Source organism: Salvelinus sp. IW2-2015, linkage group LG2, assembly GCF_002910315.2.
Source record: "Salvelinus sp. IW2-2015 linkage group LG2, ASM291031v2, whole genome shotgun sequence".
NCBI classification, from domain to species: domain Eukaryota; kingdom Metazoa; phylum Chordata; class Actinopteri; order Salmoniformes; family Salmonidae; genus Salvelinus; species Salvelinus sp. IW2-2015.
Window position 1 is genome coordinate 27,154,366 of NC_036839.1, and position 18,026 is coordinate 27,172,391.

Here is an 18,026-nt window from a genome sequence, read left to right on the forward strand (position 1 = left end):
CTCCGGTGTCGCGTCTCTTATTCTTTGCTCTGCGGGAGAGCGTGGAGAGTGAGACGGTGTCCCAAATAGCACTCTAATCCCTATATAGTGCACTACTTTTGACTAGAGCCCAATAGGGTGCCATTTGGGACTCATCCCTAGTGTATCTATAGAGGAGAGGTTAAAACAGACAAACACTGGTGGTGGCCCAGCAGCCCAAATGTTCATATTCTTGTTGCCTCTGAAAGAATGATTAAAATATTTTTAAAACATGCTTGAATCTCTTTCTTTAAGTATAGATCCCCCACACAACATTATAGGTGGTAATCATAATCTCCAAAAAGTTTGGAAATACTCACGACGAGAGTGTTTTCATTGTTTTTATTGTCTTTAATTGTTAAGAGCATTTTGTTATCAGTATCATATCAACAGGAGAAAAACTGCGTACATCTACTTTTAATTACATTTACAGTTGCTATAGGTTGGGGTAGAGGTTAGGGGATCAGGGATTAGGGGGTAGGGGATAGGGTGGTGCAGAAAGAACACAGAAGCAAACATTAATACTAAAAGAAGGAGGAATAAATACCACAAAATAGCGACAGAAAAAATATAGAGGAACACTTTATCAAACAGATGCAACATGACTTGTTGAGTTTCCTTTTTTTAAAGTTTGTTTTTATGAAATGTAGTTTTATTTCTCTTCCCCCCTAAATGTTTTACACAAAACAAACCTAGCATCCAGAAGTGAACTGTAGGGACACAGGGTCCAGAGTTCCACAGCTGCTTTGTAAATGTAATCTTTAAATAATAGCTTCATCCACAATATGGTTCAGACAACTGCAAGCCCTCGTGAGTTCAATCTCAGCCTGCTCTGAGAGCCTTGGGGTGTTCATCGAACACTATGGACTAAAATATCTTACAGCCATCCAATGGCTATTGCTAGCATGGTGAATGGATTGGGATCACAGCTTCTGTGAGCACCTAGCTATATCATTGTTTCTTTTGAACTGAGATATTTGAGATGAGAATCAAAGCAGCATCCTCTTAAACTAAACTAGGACTGGCTAAGCAGCCTTTTAGAAGAACAGCTCCCAGAGAGAGTAACATTGATTAGTTCTCTGTAATTAAAGTAAGCTTGGTCCGAGCCAGAATGGCCCATGGGGGCAGGAGCTTATCTCCTGTTTCTGTAATGGGAGGCAGCTTGATGTACAACTACTGTACACCCCCAGGACAGGGCGCTAGTCACTCGCAGGGCCTTTAGTACTCTGTAGCAGGCCTGGAAGATGTACTCCTTAGCAATACCAGCACAGTTGTCTGAAGTCTACTTCAACAAGCATAACATACTAGTCAACTAATATCTACAAAAACATGAAGTGTTCATTTTTCTATCCAATGATTAAGGAAATAACTTACTAAAATCCTTTTATTTGAAATAGAAAATAGCCTCTTTTTGTAACTAGAATCAATACATGCTCATCATACCATTATCTAGTTATTGAAATAATGCAATTTTTCAGGTATAAGATACTTATAGGACTAATCACTTTTTTGAAATTATTTTTTCGAAGAGATGTTGTTGAAGACAAAGAGCTGGTATATTTATACATATTTTCAATATATTGTTTATATATTTATTATATATTGGATCTGGGACTAGCTGCAAGGATGCTTGATGTATGGTGAATGTTGAGTCTGGCGTCCATGCACTTTACTGAGCAAAACAAGACGTGCTGGCGGCATGGCATGGGTAGAGTACTGTATGGGCATGGCCACGTGACTTCCTACTTAGTGTAAGAAAAGGCTGCTCCTAAGAACTGAACAGAGACCAGCCCACCCTATACCTGGCCCATACCCAGATTATGTTGTGCAAAGAGCTACAGCTGATCTTGAGTCAGTGCTTGGACACTATCTATCTATCTATCTATCTATCTATCTATACGCAGCATTTAAAAAAATACACCAGATAAAAGATGGGGAAAAAAAGTACAAGTACTAGGAATGGAAATATCAACAAACAATTGACCAAAAGTACTTTCTAAATAGTCTCTAGTTCCATAAGGGTTGTTGTTTTTTCTTAATTTGTCTTGTTGACATAGGGTGGGGTAGGCAGCTCCATCAGGCGGTGAGTATGAAGCTGCTGCAGGATGGGGGGGGGGGGTGTCTGGGCATCTGGGCTGGGGTTGACGAGAGGCCTGGGAAGGGTGAGGGAGCCTGGGTGGTTGAACTGAAGGCAAGATGGGAAGAGGGTGTCCAGGGCCTGAGATGGACGGGAGACAGGTTCGGTTCAGGGTGTTCAGGGCCTGGAATGGACGGAGGCAGGTTGGGTTCAGGGTGTTCAGGGCTGGAATGGACGGGAGGCAGGTTCGGTTCAGGGTGTTCAGGGCCTGGAATAGACGGGAGGCAGGTTGGGTTCAGGGTGTTCAGGGCCTGGAATGGACGGGAGGCAGGTTCGGTTCAGGGTGTTCAGGGCCTGGAATGGACGGGAGGCAGGTTGGGTTCAGGGTGTTCAGGGCCTGGAATGGACGGAGGCAGGTTCGGTTCAGGGTGTTCAGGGCCTGGAAATAGACGGGAGGCAGGTTGGGTTCAGGGTGTTCAGGGCCTGGAATGGACGGGAGGCAGGTTGGGTTCAGGGTGTTCAGGGCCTGGAATAGACAGAAGGCAGGGTGGGGTCAGGTTGTCCATGGCCTGGGATGGATGGGAGGCATGGTGGGGTCAGGGTGTCCATGGCCTGGGATGGATGGGAGGCATGGTGGGGTGAGGGTGTTTGAAATGGACCGCATGGCAGGTAGCAGAGAAGGGTAGAGGCTGGATAGAGAAGGTGTCCGGGGGGCAGAGTGGGGTTGAGGCAGAGTGGGGTTGAGGCAGAGTGGGGTTGAGGCAGGGTGGGGTTGAGGCAGGGTGGGGATGAGGCAGGGTGGGGTTTAGGCAGGGTTGAGGCAGAGATTTGTGTGGGCTGTTCGGTACCCGAGGCTGGGGATGGACTGGAGGGAGATTGGAGGCTGGGTTGAGGCATGATGAGGGAACTTGGGCTGGACTAGAAGCAAGTGAGGGAGTCCAAGGCTTGGGGTCAGGTTGAACTTGAGGCAAGTTGGGGGGGTCAGGACTGGAGGCAGGGGGAAGGTGTCCGGAGCTGGGGTGGACTGGAGGTAGGGTGAAGGTGTCCCGGGGCTTGGGTGGACTGGAGGCAGGGGGAAGGTGTCCGGGGCTGGGGTGGACTGGAGGCAGGGGGAAGGTCAAGAGATCCGGTGCCTGGGCTGAGGGGGTCAAGGCGCTCACAAGCCCTGCTTGGCCAGGGCAGCGGTGACGTCTTCAGCTAGAGTGGCTAGCTGTGGAGACTCCAGCAAGTTGATGCTGCCAGAGGAGGACAGGTGGCTGTCGCGGTGGGGGGACACCGTCCCTGACATGCACATTTCCGGAGACTGGGTCACAATAATCTCCGCTCCATGGTCCACCCGGGCCTTGGCCGTATCACGGAACAACAGCTTGTGGCTTTCGATCTATAGGGAGTTAGGGTGGGTGAGATAGGCGAGGGGTACACACACAGGTGGGTGATACATACACACACAGGTGGAGGATACACACAGGTGGGTGATACATACACACACAAACGTCATATGGATGGTTGGAGGGGTGCTAACCTTGGAGGAGACTGTCTGAGACTGATGTCCAACTGATCAGGGCTGCATCCCAAATGGCATCTTATTCCCTTTATCGACCACTACTTTTGACCAGGGCACATGGGGCCCATTAAAGGGAATAGGCGGTCATTTGGGATGCAAGCAATCTTCGTTGTGATGAGTTTACAGTATGATGGGACTTACCATAATGTGGCCTCCACCAGGGGTGTGGTGTGCATTATCCAGGGAACCCACCTTGGGCTGGGCCTTGTCTTTAAAGTCCAGCTTCACACTCTCGATGCGCACGTTACCTCCCCCTAGTGGATTGGAGTGGAGGGAGAGGGTAGAGAGAGAGGAGAGGAAGTAGAGAGACTTCAAGAACGGAATGTATTATCCTCCCATTCATTTGTTCCAATACATCATTATAACTTATTATCACTAATTAGTCAAACTGATTATATGACAGACTAGGCAGACCCTTATTCCTTATCAGGAGCCTCATTAGCTGTTGCCATGACTACAGTTAGTCTTCCTGGGGTCCATACCCTGCAGATATATCTGTAGTTTAATATGTAATGTAAAAGTTGCTTCGGAAATTGATCGTTACCTCTAGGATGCAGGGTGAGTGTCGCAGTGTGAATTTATTATTGGACAGAAGCTGATAATCAGTATGACCACGAGATGACGCTGTAGGACTCTGACACAGTAGTCAGTCACCACTATCTCAGAGCAGGGGGGATTTTTCCGCATCACACATTAGATCCTCTCACTGTGTGGAAGAATCCCAAATGGCACCGTCCCTATAGTGCACACATTTTGACTATAGCCCATACCCATAGTTCTCTTTTTACACAACTAGTTTGAAACCGTTGTCGAAGAGACGTCTTGCCCTCGACGACACATATTTTTGTAGTGTAAAGAGACATAGCTGCAGCTGGAATCAGATTGCCAAGGCACCTCCGTATACACAGTCTACAGGTAGAGCGGGTAGGTTACCTGGCCGGTGGCGGATGTTGTCCAGCGATCCACACTTGGAGGTCACGTGACTCAGGTCAATCTTCTTGGTCTGAATCTGCACCTGTGGGTATGATCTGTGTTAGTTTTCCTAGTCTGGTCATTTCTACCCATTAACCCATTGTCCAACCAAGGAGGATCAAGAGGCTGAGAACCACCATCTCCTGTCTCTGACAGAACCAAGAGCCATTTGGCTATGGCTGGCCTGGACCTTTTCAGTCGACTAGCTAAGTAACAGTGATTTAGAGGAGTATACTATGGATAGAGACGACACGTTTGGCTTGACCTCCAATAAAAATAAGAAAAACAGGATTTTGAGAGTCATTACCTCAGAATCATGGTGTGTTGCTCTCCACAATCCTAGCAATATCTACTTCTAAAATCAAGTACAACACCTGCTGTTATTATGCCTAACGAGAACCCTCTGGTTCACTTATGAAGGTCTGAAAAGACAATCAAATCACACATTCAGAATAGCCATAGATTATTAGCCAATAAAAATACACATTCAGAATATTAGCCAGGGAATATTAGCCAATAAAAATACACATTCCGAATTAGCAAGAAAGAGAGAAAGACAGAAGGAATAAAGTATACAAACAACCAACAGGAATAACAACTGCAGAATGAGTGAGTGAGAGAGAGAATTAGTGAGTGATTTATCATGAAAAATAAACCAACTATATCTTGATTCTATAAGCATTCAACCCCCTGTCAATACATGTTAGAATCACCTTTGGCAGCTGTGAGTCTTTCTGGGTCTCTAAGAGCTTAGCACACCTGGATTGCACAATATTTGCACATTATTCTTTCAAATAAATTCTTCAAGCTCTGTCAAGTTGGTTGTTGATCATTGTTAGACAGCCATTTTCAAGTCTTGCCATAGATTCTCAAGCCGATTTAAGTCGAAACTGTAACTAGGCCACTCAGGAACATTCAATGTCGTCTTGGTAAGCAACTCCAGGGTACATTTGGCCTTGTGTTTTAGGTTATTGTCCTAGAGGAAAGGTGAATTTGTCTCCCAGTGTCTGGTGTAAAGCAGACTGAACCAGGTTTTCCTCTAAGACTTTGCCTGTGCTTAGCTCTATTCCATGTTTGTTTTTTTGAATATGAAGAGTGGTACTCAATGATGTGCTAGATTTGCCCAAACATAATGTTTTGTATTCAGGACATACAGTTAATTTATTTTCCACATTATTTGCAGTTTTATTTTAGTGCGTTATTGCAAACAGGATGTTTAGGTAAATGTTATTCTGTACAGGTTTCCTTCTTTCACTCTGTCAATTAGGTTAGTATTGTGGAGTAACTACAATGTTGTTGATCCATCCTCAGTTTTCTCCTTTCACAGTCATTAAACTCTGTAACTGTTTTCTTTGCGAGGCATTGGAAAACCTCCCTGGTCTTTGTGGTTGAATCTGTGTTTGAAATTCACTGCACGACTGAGGATCCTTACAGATAATTGTATCTGTGGGGTACAGAGATGAGGCAGTCACTCAAAAATAATGTTAAACCTTATTATTGCACACAGAGTGAATCCATGCAACTTATTATGTGAATAGTTAAGCACATGGTTACTCCTGAACTTATTTAGGATAGCCATAACAAAGGGGTTGAATGCTTATTGACTCAAGACATTTCAGCATCTCATTTTTAATTTTAGAAAAAAATATATACAAATATAATTCCACTTTGACATTATGGGGTATTGTGTGTAGGCCACAGACACAACATTTCAATTTAATCCATTTTAAATTCAGGCTGCAACACAACTAAATTGAAAAAGTTACGGGGTGTGAATACTTTCTGAAGGCACTGTAGATGCGTGTTGCAACAGTATCTGATAGAAACTATACCCTCCCTAACCATGCAGAATGCTAGTGAACATGTTGAGAAAGACAGAGCTGTGGTTTGTGTCAGTGACTAATCTATCCATCAATCCATCTATCATTTAATTTTCACAAGTGGGGTTTGAGAGAGAGGGAGGTGAGAGAGATAGCCAATGTTCAAGTTCAACCCTTTCCCCTCCAAGAAACAGAAAGCACAACCATAAAGGAGCTAGTCTGTTCCCAGATCTGTTTGTGCTCTTTCCAACTCCATTGGTTTTACTGTCAAGCCAAACAGACTGGTATGACAATTCCATAAGGAGTTGGCAGAGAGAAGGGCACCCAGGCTATAGCAGAGGTGGTGTCAATGCCAAGTGGAACCAAGTGAGAAGGTGAACACAGGTCGCATCTCAAATGGCACCCTATTCCCTATGGGCCTTGGTAAAAAGTAGTGCACTAAATAGGGAATAGAGTGTAATTTGAGCGTTGTACAATACATAGCCTTGGACTGGGATAGGAACCATGCAGTCCCCAGTCCTGCATCTCCCTGGAACTCTGACTGGTGAGTGAGTGAGTGACTGAGTGAGTGAGTGAGTGAGTGAGTGAGTGAGTGAGTGAGTGATTGTGCAGTGATGTGAATGATTGTGAGTGTCTGAGAAAAGAAAGAAAGAAAGATAAGAGAAGAGAAGAAAGAAAGAAAGAAAAGAAAGAAAAAAGAAAGAAAGAAAAAGACAGGCGTTGTATTGAAGGAGAGTAGGATCAGGAGAGAGACTGAGAGAGATCGAGACGAGAGAAGAGGAAGTTGAGAGAGGTGAGAGGAGAGAGATGAGGTGAGTGTGGTTGTGTGATGTGTGAGTGAAGAGAGAGAGAGAGACAGAAAAGGACAGAGAAAAGAAGGACGAAGAAGAGGAGGAGGAAGAATGTGTGTGAGAGAAAGGGGTACCATACCAAAAAGAAAGAGAGGAGTGTGTGTGAGAGAGAGAGGGATGGAGGAGAGACGTCAAGTGTATTAGGGATAAAAGACTCACACTTCCCCCTCCCGCAGCATACTGTCTTTTGTCCAGGGAGCCACACCTAGACTGAACATGGCTAAAGTCCAGTTTAACACTTCTATAACTTATAGAAGTGAAGGTGAGGGGCGGGAGAGGGATTGGGTTTGTGACACAGAGCTTCATCCAGACGACTCGACAAACAGCTTCCCTGACCTCTAACCTCTGACCTCTCAACACATCAGGGCATAACATTAGTACCAGAGTTTGGTATTGAAATCAATTTCAATTCAGTCAATCGTCAAAAAATATATCTGTTTAATTTCTCCTCCAATGGGTTTTGAGAAGGACAAGAGGAGAAAGGATGTGTTGAGTATGCAATTAAGATGACACGGTGACCTTCTTGCCTTGTGTCTAGAGCGGAGTAAGCTAGTCGTGATCCTCAAGAGTTAGGATAAACATAGATATAAACTCAGCAAAAAAATAAACATCCCTTTTCAGGACCCTGTCGTTAAAGATAATTTGTAAAAATCCAAATAACTTCACAGATCTTCATTGCAAAGGGTTTTAACACTGTTTCCCATGCTTGTTCAATGAACTATAAACAATTAATGAACATGCACCTGTGGAATGGTCATTAAGACACTAACAGCTTACAGACGGTAGGCAATTAAGGTCACAGTTATCAAAACGTTGGACACTAAAGAGGCCTTTTGACTGACTCTGAAAAACACCAAAAATAAGATGCCCAGGGTCCCTGCTCATCTGTGTGAACATGCCTTAGGCATGCTGCAAGGAGGCATGAGGACTGCAGATGTGGCCAGGGCAATAAATTGCAAAGTCCGTACTGTGAGACGCCTAAGACAGTGCTACAGGGAGACAGGACGGACAGCTGATCGTCCTCGCAGTGGCAGAACACGTGTAACAACACCTGCACAGGATCGGTACAGCCGAACATCACACCTGCGGGATAGGTACAGGATGGCAACAACAACTGCCCGGGTTATACCAGGAATGCATATTCCCTCCATCAGTGTTCAGACTGTCCGACAATAGGCTGAGAGAGGCTAGACTGAGGGCTTGTAGGCCTGTTGTAAGGCAGGTCCTCAACAGACATCACCGGAAACAACGTCGCCTATGGGCACATCCCAACGTCGCTGGACCAGAGAGGCGTGGCAAAAAGTGCTCTTTTTTACCTTTATTTAACTAGGCAAGTCAGTTAAGAACAAATTCTTATTTTCAATGACGGCCTAGGAACAGTGGGTTAACTGCCTTGTTCAGGAGCAGAATGACAGATTAATACCTTGTCAGCTCAGGGATTCGATCTTGCAACCTTTCGGTTACTTGTCCAACGATCTAAGCACTAGGCTACCTGCCACGTCTTCACTGATGAGTCGCGGTTTTGTCTGACCAGGGGTGATGGTCGGATTAGCGTTTATTGTCGAATGGAATGAGCGTTACGCTGAGGCCTGTACTCTGAAGCGGGATCGATTTAGAGGTGGAGGGTCCGTCATGGTCTGGAGCGGTGTGTCACAGCATCATCAGACTGAGCTCGTTGTCATTGCAGGCAATCACTGTGCGTTACAGGGAAGACATCCTCCTTCCTCATGTGGTACCCTTCCTGCAGGCTCATCCTGACATGACCCTCCAGCATGACAATGCCACCAGCCATACTGCTCATTCTGTGTGTGATTTCCTGCAAGACAGGAATGTCAGTGTTCTGACATGGCCAGCGAAGAGCCCGGATCTCAATCCCATTGAGCACGTCTGGGACCTGTTGGATCGGAGGGTGAGGGCTAGGGCCATTCCCCCCAGAAATGTCCGGGAACTTGCAGGTGCCTTGGTGGAAGAGTGGGGTAACATCTCACAGCAAGAACTGGAAAATCTGGTGCAGTCCACGAGGAGGAGACGGACTGCAGTACTTAATGCAGCTGGTGGCCACACCAGATACTGACTGTTACTTTTGATTTTGACCACCCCCCTTTGTTCAGGGACACATTATTCAATTTCTGTTAGTCACATGTCTGTGGAACTTGTTCAGTTTATGTCTCAGTTGTTGAATCTTGTTATGTTCATACAAATATTTACACATGTTAGGTTTGCTGAAAATAATCGCAGTTGACAGTGAGAGGACATTTCTTTTTTTGCTAAGTTTACAATGACTAGAACAGGGAAAGCCCCTCGGAGCACAGCAATTGACTTGAATGGGGATGGATCTAGTGAATCTAATGTAACATCCCCTGACATGCTGTATGTACTGCATGCCTGTCAACAGGGAGATAGGGTGCTGAATCTGCCAGGACTACTCAGGCAGTCTTTTCCAGAGATTGTATCTTCTGTGCATCTCAAATGGCACCCTATTCCCTATATAGTACACTACTTTTGACCAGAGCCCTATGGGTCCTGGTCAAAAGTAGTGTACTATTTAGGGGAATAGGGTGCCATTCGGGATGCACCCATAGACTGTGAATATGGGATGTAAACTAGAATGGCTAAGGGACAGGATTTCTTTCTAAAACAATCACGGTGATTGGGCCAGGGCCTGCTGTAGCTGTAAGGAGACAAAGTAAGTTCGATTGAGACACAAACATAAAATAGCAGGATTGGTCGCGCTGCAAAGTATAAAACATCTTAATACATTTATAACGCTCGACATGCAGAGAGTGGGGAAGAAAATCAAAAGGAAAGTCACAGGCCAGCAGATAGCACAGAGCGAAAGATAACCTGTGAGCAGTGGATTGAAGTGGTTTTAAGTGGTGAGGAAGAAAGAATGAGAGGAAGAACAGAGCAAGAAGAGAGAGATAGGCAGAGGTCATCTGGTTGGAGGTCACTGCTGGAGCTTCACAGAAAAACAACAAGTAGAAAACATTCTTCTTCCCACTGCATTTCTCTCCCAACAACACAAACATTTTGATAAATCCCATCATGTTGTACTTCTCTATACACCATGTACAGTATGCTTTTAACACACATACTTATACATATGCATATTCTCTATAAGTCTACGCCATTGTAAGGCCACTACTGTGAAGAATAGTTGTTTTAATGCATCTCTATAGAACATGTTTGAAACGTCCATGTTGTGTTCCATGTATAACAGGTACAGGGAGGTACAAATGATTGTTTGAGTATGTGAACTCTGAATGGAAGATACATACAGTAGAAGCACATGTGTTGTTGATAAACTGCATCAACACCATCATTGTTTTGTTGCATGTGAATATATATACTTCCATCATTAGAGTGGGTATATATTACAACTGAATGACGAACAAGAAGAGGAGACTTCAGCTTTGATCATCAGGCTGTTCAGATAAGATACTGAACCATACAGGAGGCAAAGTGCTCAGGAAAGGGAGTCTGTGATTTAAGTGTTTTTGGTTTTGTGCACATATCAATGGAACTGTACTCCCATTGCAGTAGCTAGCTAGATGTGGTTCTGGGTTCCGAGATGAATGGAACTGAGCCTACAGTTCGCTCTTCAAGGGAGAGACAAGGAGATATCCTCACTTGTAGGCTAATTGGAGAGTTCTGTAAACATACCAAGGTGGGAGTTTGTACATCTCAGAGCTAGCTGCATTGTAATGGAAAGAGGGGGAGCAGATTGTGCATGTTGGCAGACAGGCTGAAGTAGGACTGGGGACTGGGGTTGGAGAGAAGGATAGGGGCATGGGTGGAAGCAGGGTTTGAATAATACAATGACTTGATATTTAAATGTTCTTGATATTTCAATTCTTATGGGGGGGACCCTGATTTATTCTGGGGGTGCCCAGTCCCCCCCTCACCATCCTGTAATTGGAACCCTGGCTGAGGGTAAGCGTGGCCCCTGTACGGACATGTGCTTGAGGGGGTCACAGTCCACTCATCTCCCAATAGAGGGAGAGGTCTAGTACACACTCAGGCCGTACAACTGACACATTTTTGATGAGTTTGTCCGCACAACAATGTTTGCACAACAGTTGGTGTTAGGGGTGCAACATTCTGGTAACTTAGCCCCAAATTCCAGGGAAAAACAGGGCATTTTGGGAAAGTTATCAGAATGTTGAAACCCTGCCTAGTGGTGTCTCCATAAGTACATCAGTTGTTCAACATGAGTGTGTAGCCTACTAGGCCAGAGAGAGGAGAAGGGAGAGAGGGAACAGAACGGTAGGTAGAGGTACATACATGGCCTCCACGAGGAGAATGCTTCATGTTATCCTTGGATCCGCATTTTGACTGTACGTGACTGAAGTCCAGCTTCTTGTTTAAAATCTGAATCTAGAGGAAATACAGAGATATAATGTGGCTATTTAAATGAGGATGAGGATGGATGCAAGGCTTGTGTGTTATGGAAGGGACGTATAGGCACAGCATTAAGAGGACAGACAGATAGCTATGTATGAAGGCAGGACAACTGTTGATGATGATCAGAGGAACGCTGGATGGAGATTCAGTCGAAGGCTACATGTCTTAATAGTGATGATACAGTATGTCAGTAGATACAGAACACAGCAGGTAGGTGGAGTTCATGACCCTTTCTACCATTACATATAGGGCTGGTAGAATAGGGCATCAGACAGTGACCTTTGATAAATCAGAAACCAGAGTACTGTGAAATGAACTCCGGGTCAAAGGGGGACTTCATTTCCTGGCAAGATTTGACATGTCCCACTGGGCACATACTGTACGTCAATTCAACGTCTATTCCACATTGGTTTAACATAATTTAATTGAAATGACGTAGAAACAACATTGATTCAACCAGCGTGTGCCCAGTGGGGGGTTTGTGTTTGTCTCTTGTGTTTGACTGTGTGTGTTTGACTGTGCGTGTGCGTGTGTGCGTGCGTGCGTGTGTGTGTGAATAAGAGGGATCTTGGTAGATGAAGGTACTGTATACCAGTTGGTCTTTGGCTGGCATGGGGGCCCACGTCACACTGTGTGCAGCAGACAGATATAAGGAGAGAGAGACCAGGCGAAGGAGCAATCTCCAGATCCACAACGGGCTGCGTTTGGGCTCTGTTGTGTTGGCCGTTTGGCCCCTGCCTCTGTGTTGCTGATAGAAAAGCAGACACATTATTGTTCTAACTAGATAGGGAGTCACTGTACTGTAGATGGGATACTGTATAGGTTTTGCTACTGCTACTGGGCTGGTTGGAAGTACTGTCATGGGTTCTTCAGGGCTGGGATACTGGGATACTGTAGGTCTGACTGGTCTGTGTCCCAAATAGAAACCTATTTCCTATATAAGCTCTGGTCAAAAGTAGTGCACTATATAGGGAATAGGGTGCCATTTGGGATGCTGTCCTAGACAGCAGCACTGAGTCAAGTCTATGCTGGTCATTAGAACCAAAGGTATAAGAAAGGTATCTTTCAGTTGAATGAAGAAATAGCTTTATATACAGTATATCTTTCCCCAAAACAGACTGCATAAAGATGGAAGGCTGCAGGATACACAACCCTGAGAAAGGCTTATAAACTGTAGCTTAGTACTAAAGATGAAGAGACATGATATGAGAAATTCAGAAGAGTAACAATGGCCACTAAAAGACAACAGACTCCCACACACAAGGTGACACATTTGAGATGTAGGACACATCAGCAGACAGGAGCAAGCAAGTGTTGGCGTTTAAAGGGTTTCAAGGCCCCTTTCAAATGCTGAAGGTAGCCCAGCTTGTAATAACAACAAGAAGTTCAGCTTGCAACAATGTAAGAACATGAGGTGGTATCAGGTGAATTAAAAGACAACCAAAGAGTTATGTTGTCTGGTAAAATTTATACAGACCCCTTGTTACCTGGACAAGAATCCAAGTCAAACATGTTTATATACAAAATATTATTTTTAACAAAAACAGTAGCCAACACCAGCGCAGGCAACAAAACAAGGGTTTATCCTTATTCATCCTAACCAGAAATGCCTCTTAACTCAAATATGTTTAGACAGTGAATGCTTAAAAAGAAATAGCCAACCACAATTCATAACATTAAGAATAAGAAATTACACTAAGATAGAAAATCTCCCTATTCTCCCTCTATTCCAGTAACTGTCTGGTCGACTTCAAAATTATTCATCAGCTTCTCCGACAATTGAACCACTTACAGACACATATAGAGCCATTTCTAAGTGGCTGTCTAGGGTTGTGCTACTGAGACTGCTAAAAGATTCATCATACCTTCCAACCGCTTCGAAGCCATCGAGTCAAAAGAGCCAGAAAACAAATACCATCGCCTCAAAGGGGTGATTCATATTTAACAAAGTCTGTTAGAATCAGTCTGTTAGAATCAGGCACTGTTTGCATTCCAAATGGCAGACAGTGCCTACTTTATAGAGCACTACTTTTGACCAGGGCCCATAGGATCTAGTCAAAAGTAGTGCACTATATAGGCAATAGGGTGTCATTTGAGATGCAAATATTGAGAGGCTGGGAGAATTACAGCCTGGCAGCTGTGGCAACCCCATGCCCAGATAGTCACCCCTGGTTATGGGTTTATGTTGTCACTTCCTGTCACTGAGTACAGGGTTATGTTGTCACTTTCTGTTGGAATCCATGTCAGAGACCCTTTCAGCCAGCCAGTCACCCGGGGGTTTAGTTTAGCTTGCCACGGTAATTATATAATCATGTAACTGACGGTTATGGATGAAAACAGTCATGAAAATAAAATAACTGTCATAACTGTAAAAAATAAATAAATGTAACTTTACCCAAAAGCAGCAAAGTAAAAGTATGTTTGGTTTACATCAGACAGCCGATATAAGGAGAGAGGAGGCAAAGAAATGATGACACGTGAGGTTGAGTCCGTTTCTGCGGTAACATGGACGGTCCTTGTTTTTAAGCGACGTAAGCCTATTGGCAACTGCACAAGAATGATGTTGGATTCTCTCAGACATTTCGAAAGGGAAAAATAACATTACTTAGGGCTCTCGAGTGGCGCAGTGGTCTAAGGGACTGCATCTCAGTGCTAGAGGCATCACTACAGACACCCTGGTTCAAATCCAGGTATCACAACCGGCCATGATTGTCAGTCCCATAGGGCGGCACAAAATTGGCCCGGTGTAGGCCGTCATTGTAAATAATACTTTGTTCTTAACTGACTTGCCTAATTAAATAAAGGTAAAATAAAGTATGGGAGGGTCCTCTTCAGACAGTCAACTCTCCTAACAAATCACAAGTTTGGGTAGACGGGGCTTAAAACGCGGGCAAGAATTGTGCTTATATTTAGCTAATGCAATAGTAGATACGGCAGTGATATCACCGGTGACGTGCTTCCCATTTTTGACTCGTCCTCTCTGTCCCAACTGATGCCAGAACTTGTACAGACGTTTTAGCTGGAGCATTGATACATTGCTGGAAGCAAACCGTCTGTCTTGTTTCAGCATGGTGCTGTAGCAAATGCGCCTTTGGTTGCCTAGGCAACGCATCCCATCTGGGAGGCTAGACAGGTAGAGGTGTTCCAGACTATTCTCTAGCATCGATGGTGAGCTACAGAGGGACCTGACAGAGAAAACACCCCCACGCACTCATCCTTTTTCTGCCTCAGCCATTTGAAAAGCTCAGCTGCTACATCTAAATGGGACATTTTTCTCATGCCCCTCCTTTTAAAACCATGACCCAGCAAACAGAGACCAGACAGACAGACTGAGGGAGGACGGAGCTACAGTAACAAGGGAGCGACAGGCTATGAACATGAAGAGGAACACGAAAGACAGAGAGAGGGACAGAGGAGGGAGGAACAGGGTCCGAAAGGCTGGGAAGAAGCCCTGGAAAAGGAACTAGCAGATACAGCATCAGTCAAATACAATACAAGACTGAGGTAGAAAGGGAGGTAGAAACAGAGCATGAGGAGGAAAAATGAAGGGAGGTTAAATAAGGAGAAGGAAGAAAAGAGAGAGGGAGGGTGGATACATCAGGTAACCAAAAGAGGGGCACTAACCTGTCCCCCCTTGGGCTGGTACTTGATGTTGTCTGTGGAGCCGATCTTGGACTTGATGTTCTTGAGGTCTGGCAGGGGCTGGTTGAGGACACGGAGCTGTTTGGGAGTGGTGCCAGGTGACTTGGGAGGGGTGCGGAGCAGAGCCACCTTGAATTAATGAATGAATTAATTGGGACCTGAAATGCCAAATGATAAATTGCTCCCATGATAAACTATGGTCTCATTAGGGAAATAGATGTCTCAGTATGATCTCCTGAATAAACAAAAGCTAAATCATTCAAATAAAATACAAATCCATTTAAAAGACTTAGAGTACTTGCCTCAAACGAGCACAGTACAACACCATTGCTTCCTTCCCAGCTCTATTGAACCGGTTACCTAGGGTGCCATTTCAGAGGTAGACCATACCTTCTTCTCCTGCAGCAGGCTTCGAGAACGGGGTGTGCCAGGGGTGAGAGGGGTCCCAGGTGTGCGGCAGGAGTAGCTGTAGCTGGGAGGAGTCCCAGGGGAGATTGCTGTGGACCCTGGGGTGTGGGTTGTGGTGCACAGCGAACGGGAACGCATCGACTGTGTGCCTGGGTGTGGGGAGGTTACATAAAGGTTACAGAGGTCATATAGAGAGGTTACTCAAGGGTCAATCAGGTTGGGCATCTCTCAGCTTTACTCTCTCCTGGTCCCAGATTTATTTGTGCGGTTTTGTGTGGTCTATGATCCAAATGAGTTGGAAAGACAGCACAAACAGATCTGGGACCAGGCTTACATTACTGCACCAAACTATCGAAGTTGGTCAGATGAAGAGTGGATGAAAACAAACACAAATGTGATAAAACAATGTACTTAATAGAATGAAAGAGGTTAATGAAGCCCAAACTATAGGCTTACTACCACTGGGGACAGACGTCAATTCAATGTCTATTCCACTTTAGGTCAATGTAATTTCATTTAAATGACGTGGAAACAACATTGATTCAATCAGTGTGTGCCCAGTGGTTAACTACCAAGGATGAGACATTCCAACTAGTCATCTCTTACTAAGGATGTGATATTGAACACACAGAGATGAACTGGATGAGACCATGTGAGACCAGATGAGAATAACTGAGACACTGCAGGACTAGGTGAGACACTGCAGGACTAGGTGAAACCAGTTGGGATGAAGAGGGACAGAGTTAGACATGGATGAGACTGGATGGAACTGGATGAGATTGAGAGTTACTCTATACCTGTCCAACTAGGGGCGCGTCCTGTCCTATGCTCCGCCCTGACCTCTGTACTGAATGCTAGAGGGGAGGACGAGTGGTAGAGGATTAAACAGAGAGCGAGATAGAGACAGAGAGACAGGGCGAGAGACAGAGATAGGGCGAGAGACATAGAGAGAGATAGGGCGAGAGAGAGATAGGGCGAGGGAGAGAGAGAGGGCGAGAGAGAGCGAAAGAGAGAGAGAGTGGGGAGCGAGAGAAGATAGAGAGAGATATGGTGAGAGAGACGGCGAGAGAGAGCGAGAGGGCGAGAGAGAGACAAGAGAGAGAGAGATAGGGCGAAAGATAGGGTGAGAGAGAGAGGGCGAGAGAGAGAGAGAGAGAGAGAGAGAGAGAGAGAGAGAGAGGGCGAGAGAGAGAGAGGCGAGAGAGAGAGAGAGAGGAGAGAGGGAGAGAGAGAGAGAGAGGGAGAGAGGGGCGAGAGAGAGAGATTAGGGCGAGAGAGAGGGAGAGAGAGGGAGAGAGAGGGAGATGGGGCGAGAGAGAGGGAGAGAGAGGGAGATGGGGTGAGGGCGAGAGAAAGGCCAAGAGCAAAATCAAGAGAGGAAAAAAAAGGTGAGAGCCAGATCAAAAGAGAAAGAGAGAGGTAGAAAGAGAAAGAGAGAGGCAGAAAGAGAGATACCAGTGTATCAGGGTGAGGGGATGGTGGAGGAGCGCTCAGGAGAAGTGACTTACACGTGGGTCTACGGGGTGCGGTAGAGCCGGAGCTGGTGATAGAGGTGGAGCTCTCCTCCTGGTCATGTGGTTGGTGGTGGGTACGCCGGCTCAGGATAGAGGCAGGCCGCGGGACAGAGGCAGGCCGGGGCAGGGACGACCTCTTTGGGCTCTGCGAACCGCCATCCTGTCAGACACACACACACAAGCAGGCAGGCAGGCACACACACCCACACACGCAGGCGGGCACGCATGCAATGCACACACACACATTTAGCTTAGTACAGTAGTTACAGAAGTTAGCAGAGTGCCTAGCTTTATATATTCTTCTTCATACCCTGCCTTGAGAAAGAATTCATTGTTGTGTTACAGCCTGAATTGAAAAATGGATTAAACCAATTTTTTATTTACAAACGATACCCAATAATGACAAAGTGAAAACACGTTTTTAGATACTTTTGCAAATGTACAGATATATCTAACTTACATAATTATTCACACCCCTGAGTCAATACTTTGTAGAAGCACAGCTTTGAGTGGTCTTGGGTATGTCTGTATCAGCTTAGTACATCTGGATTTGGGGATTTTTTCCCCCATTCTTCTTTGCAGATGTTCTCAAGCTCTGTTAAGTTAGATGGGTAGCGGCGGTGAACAGCAATCTTCAAGTCTTTCCAAAGATTTTCAAGTCTGGGCTTTGGCAGGGCCACTCAAAGACTTTCACATTCTTGTTCTGAAGCCATTCCAGCATTGCTTTGACTGTATATTTGGGGCCACTACCCTGTT

The 18,026-nt window shown here is 45.3% G+C and overlaps 1 protein-coding gene across 1 annotated transcript in view; it reads right to left on the bottom strand.

The window, feature by feature from the left end:
• Positions 1-2,539: 2,539 nt before the first annotated feature.
• map2 (microtubule-associated protein 2) overlaps positions 2,540-18,026 on the bottom strand; it is a 188,943-nt gene continuing 173,456 nt past the window's right edge. Inside the window, 10 exon segments of the mRNA XM_070448178.1 lie at positions 2,540-2,621; positions 2,944-3,476; positions 3,801-3,913; positions 4,593-4,674; positions 11,587-11,679; positions 12,299-12,454; positions 15,331-15,477; positions 15,739-15,905; positions 16,554-16,610; positions 17,265-17,430. Of these exon segments, the coding sequence (XP_070304279.1) occupies positions 3,252-3,476; positions 3,801-3,913; positions 4,593-4,674; positions 11,587-11,679; positions 12,299-12,454; positions 15,331-15,477; positions 15,739-15,905; positions 16,554-16,610; positions 17,265-17,430 (1,206 nt within the window). The 3' untranslated portion in view covers positions 2,540-2,621; positions 2,944-3,251.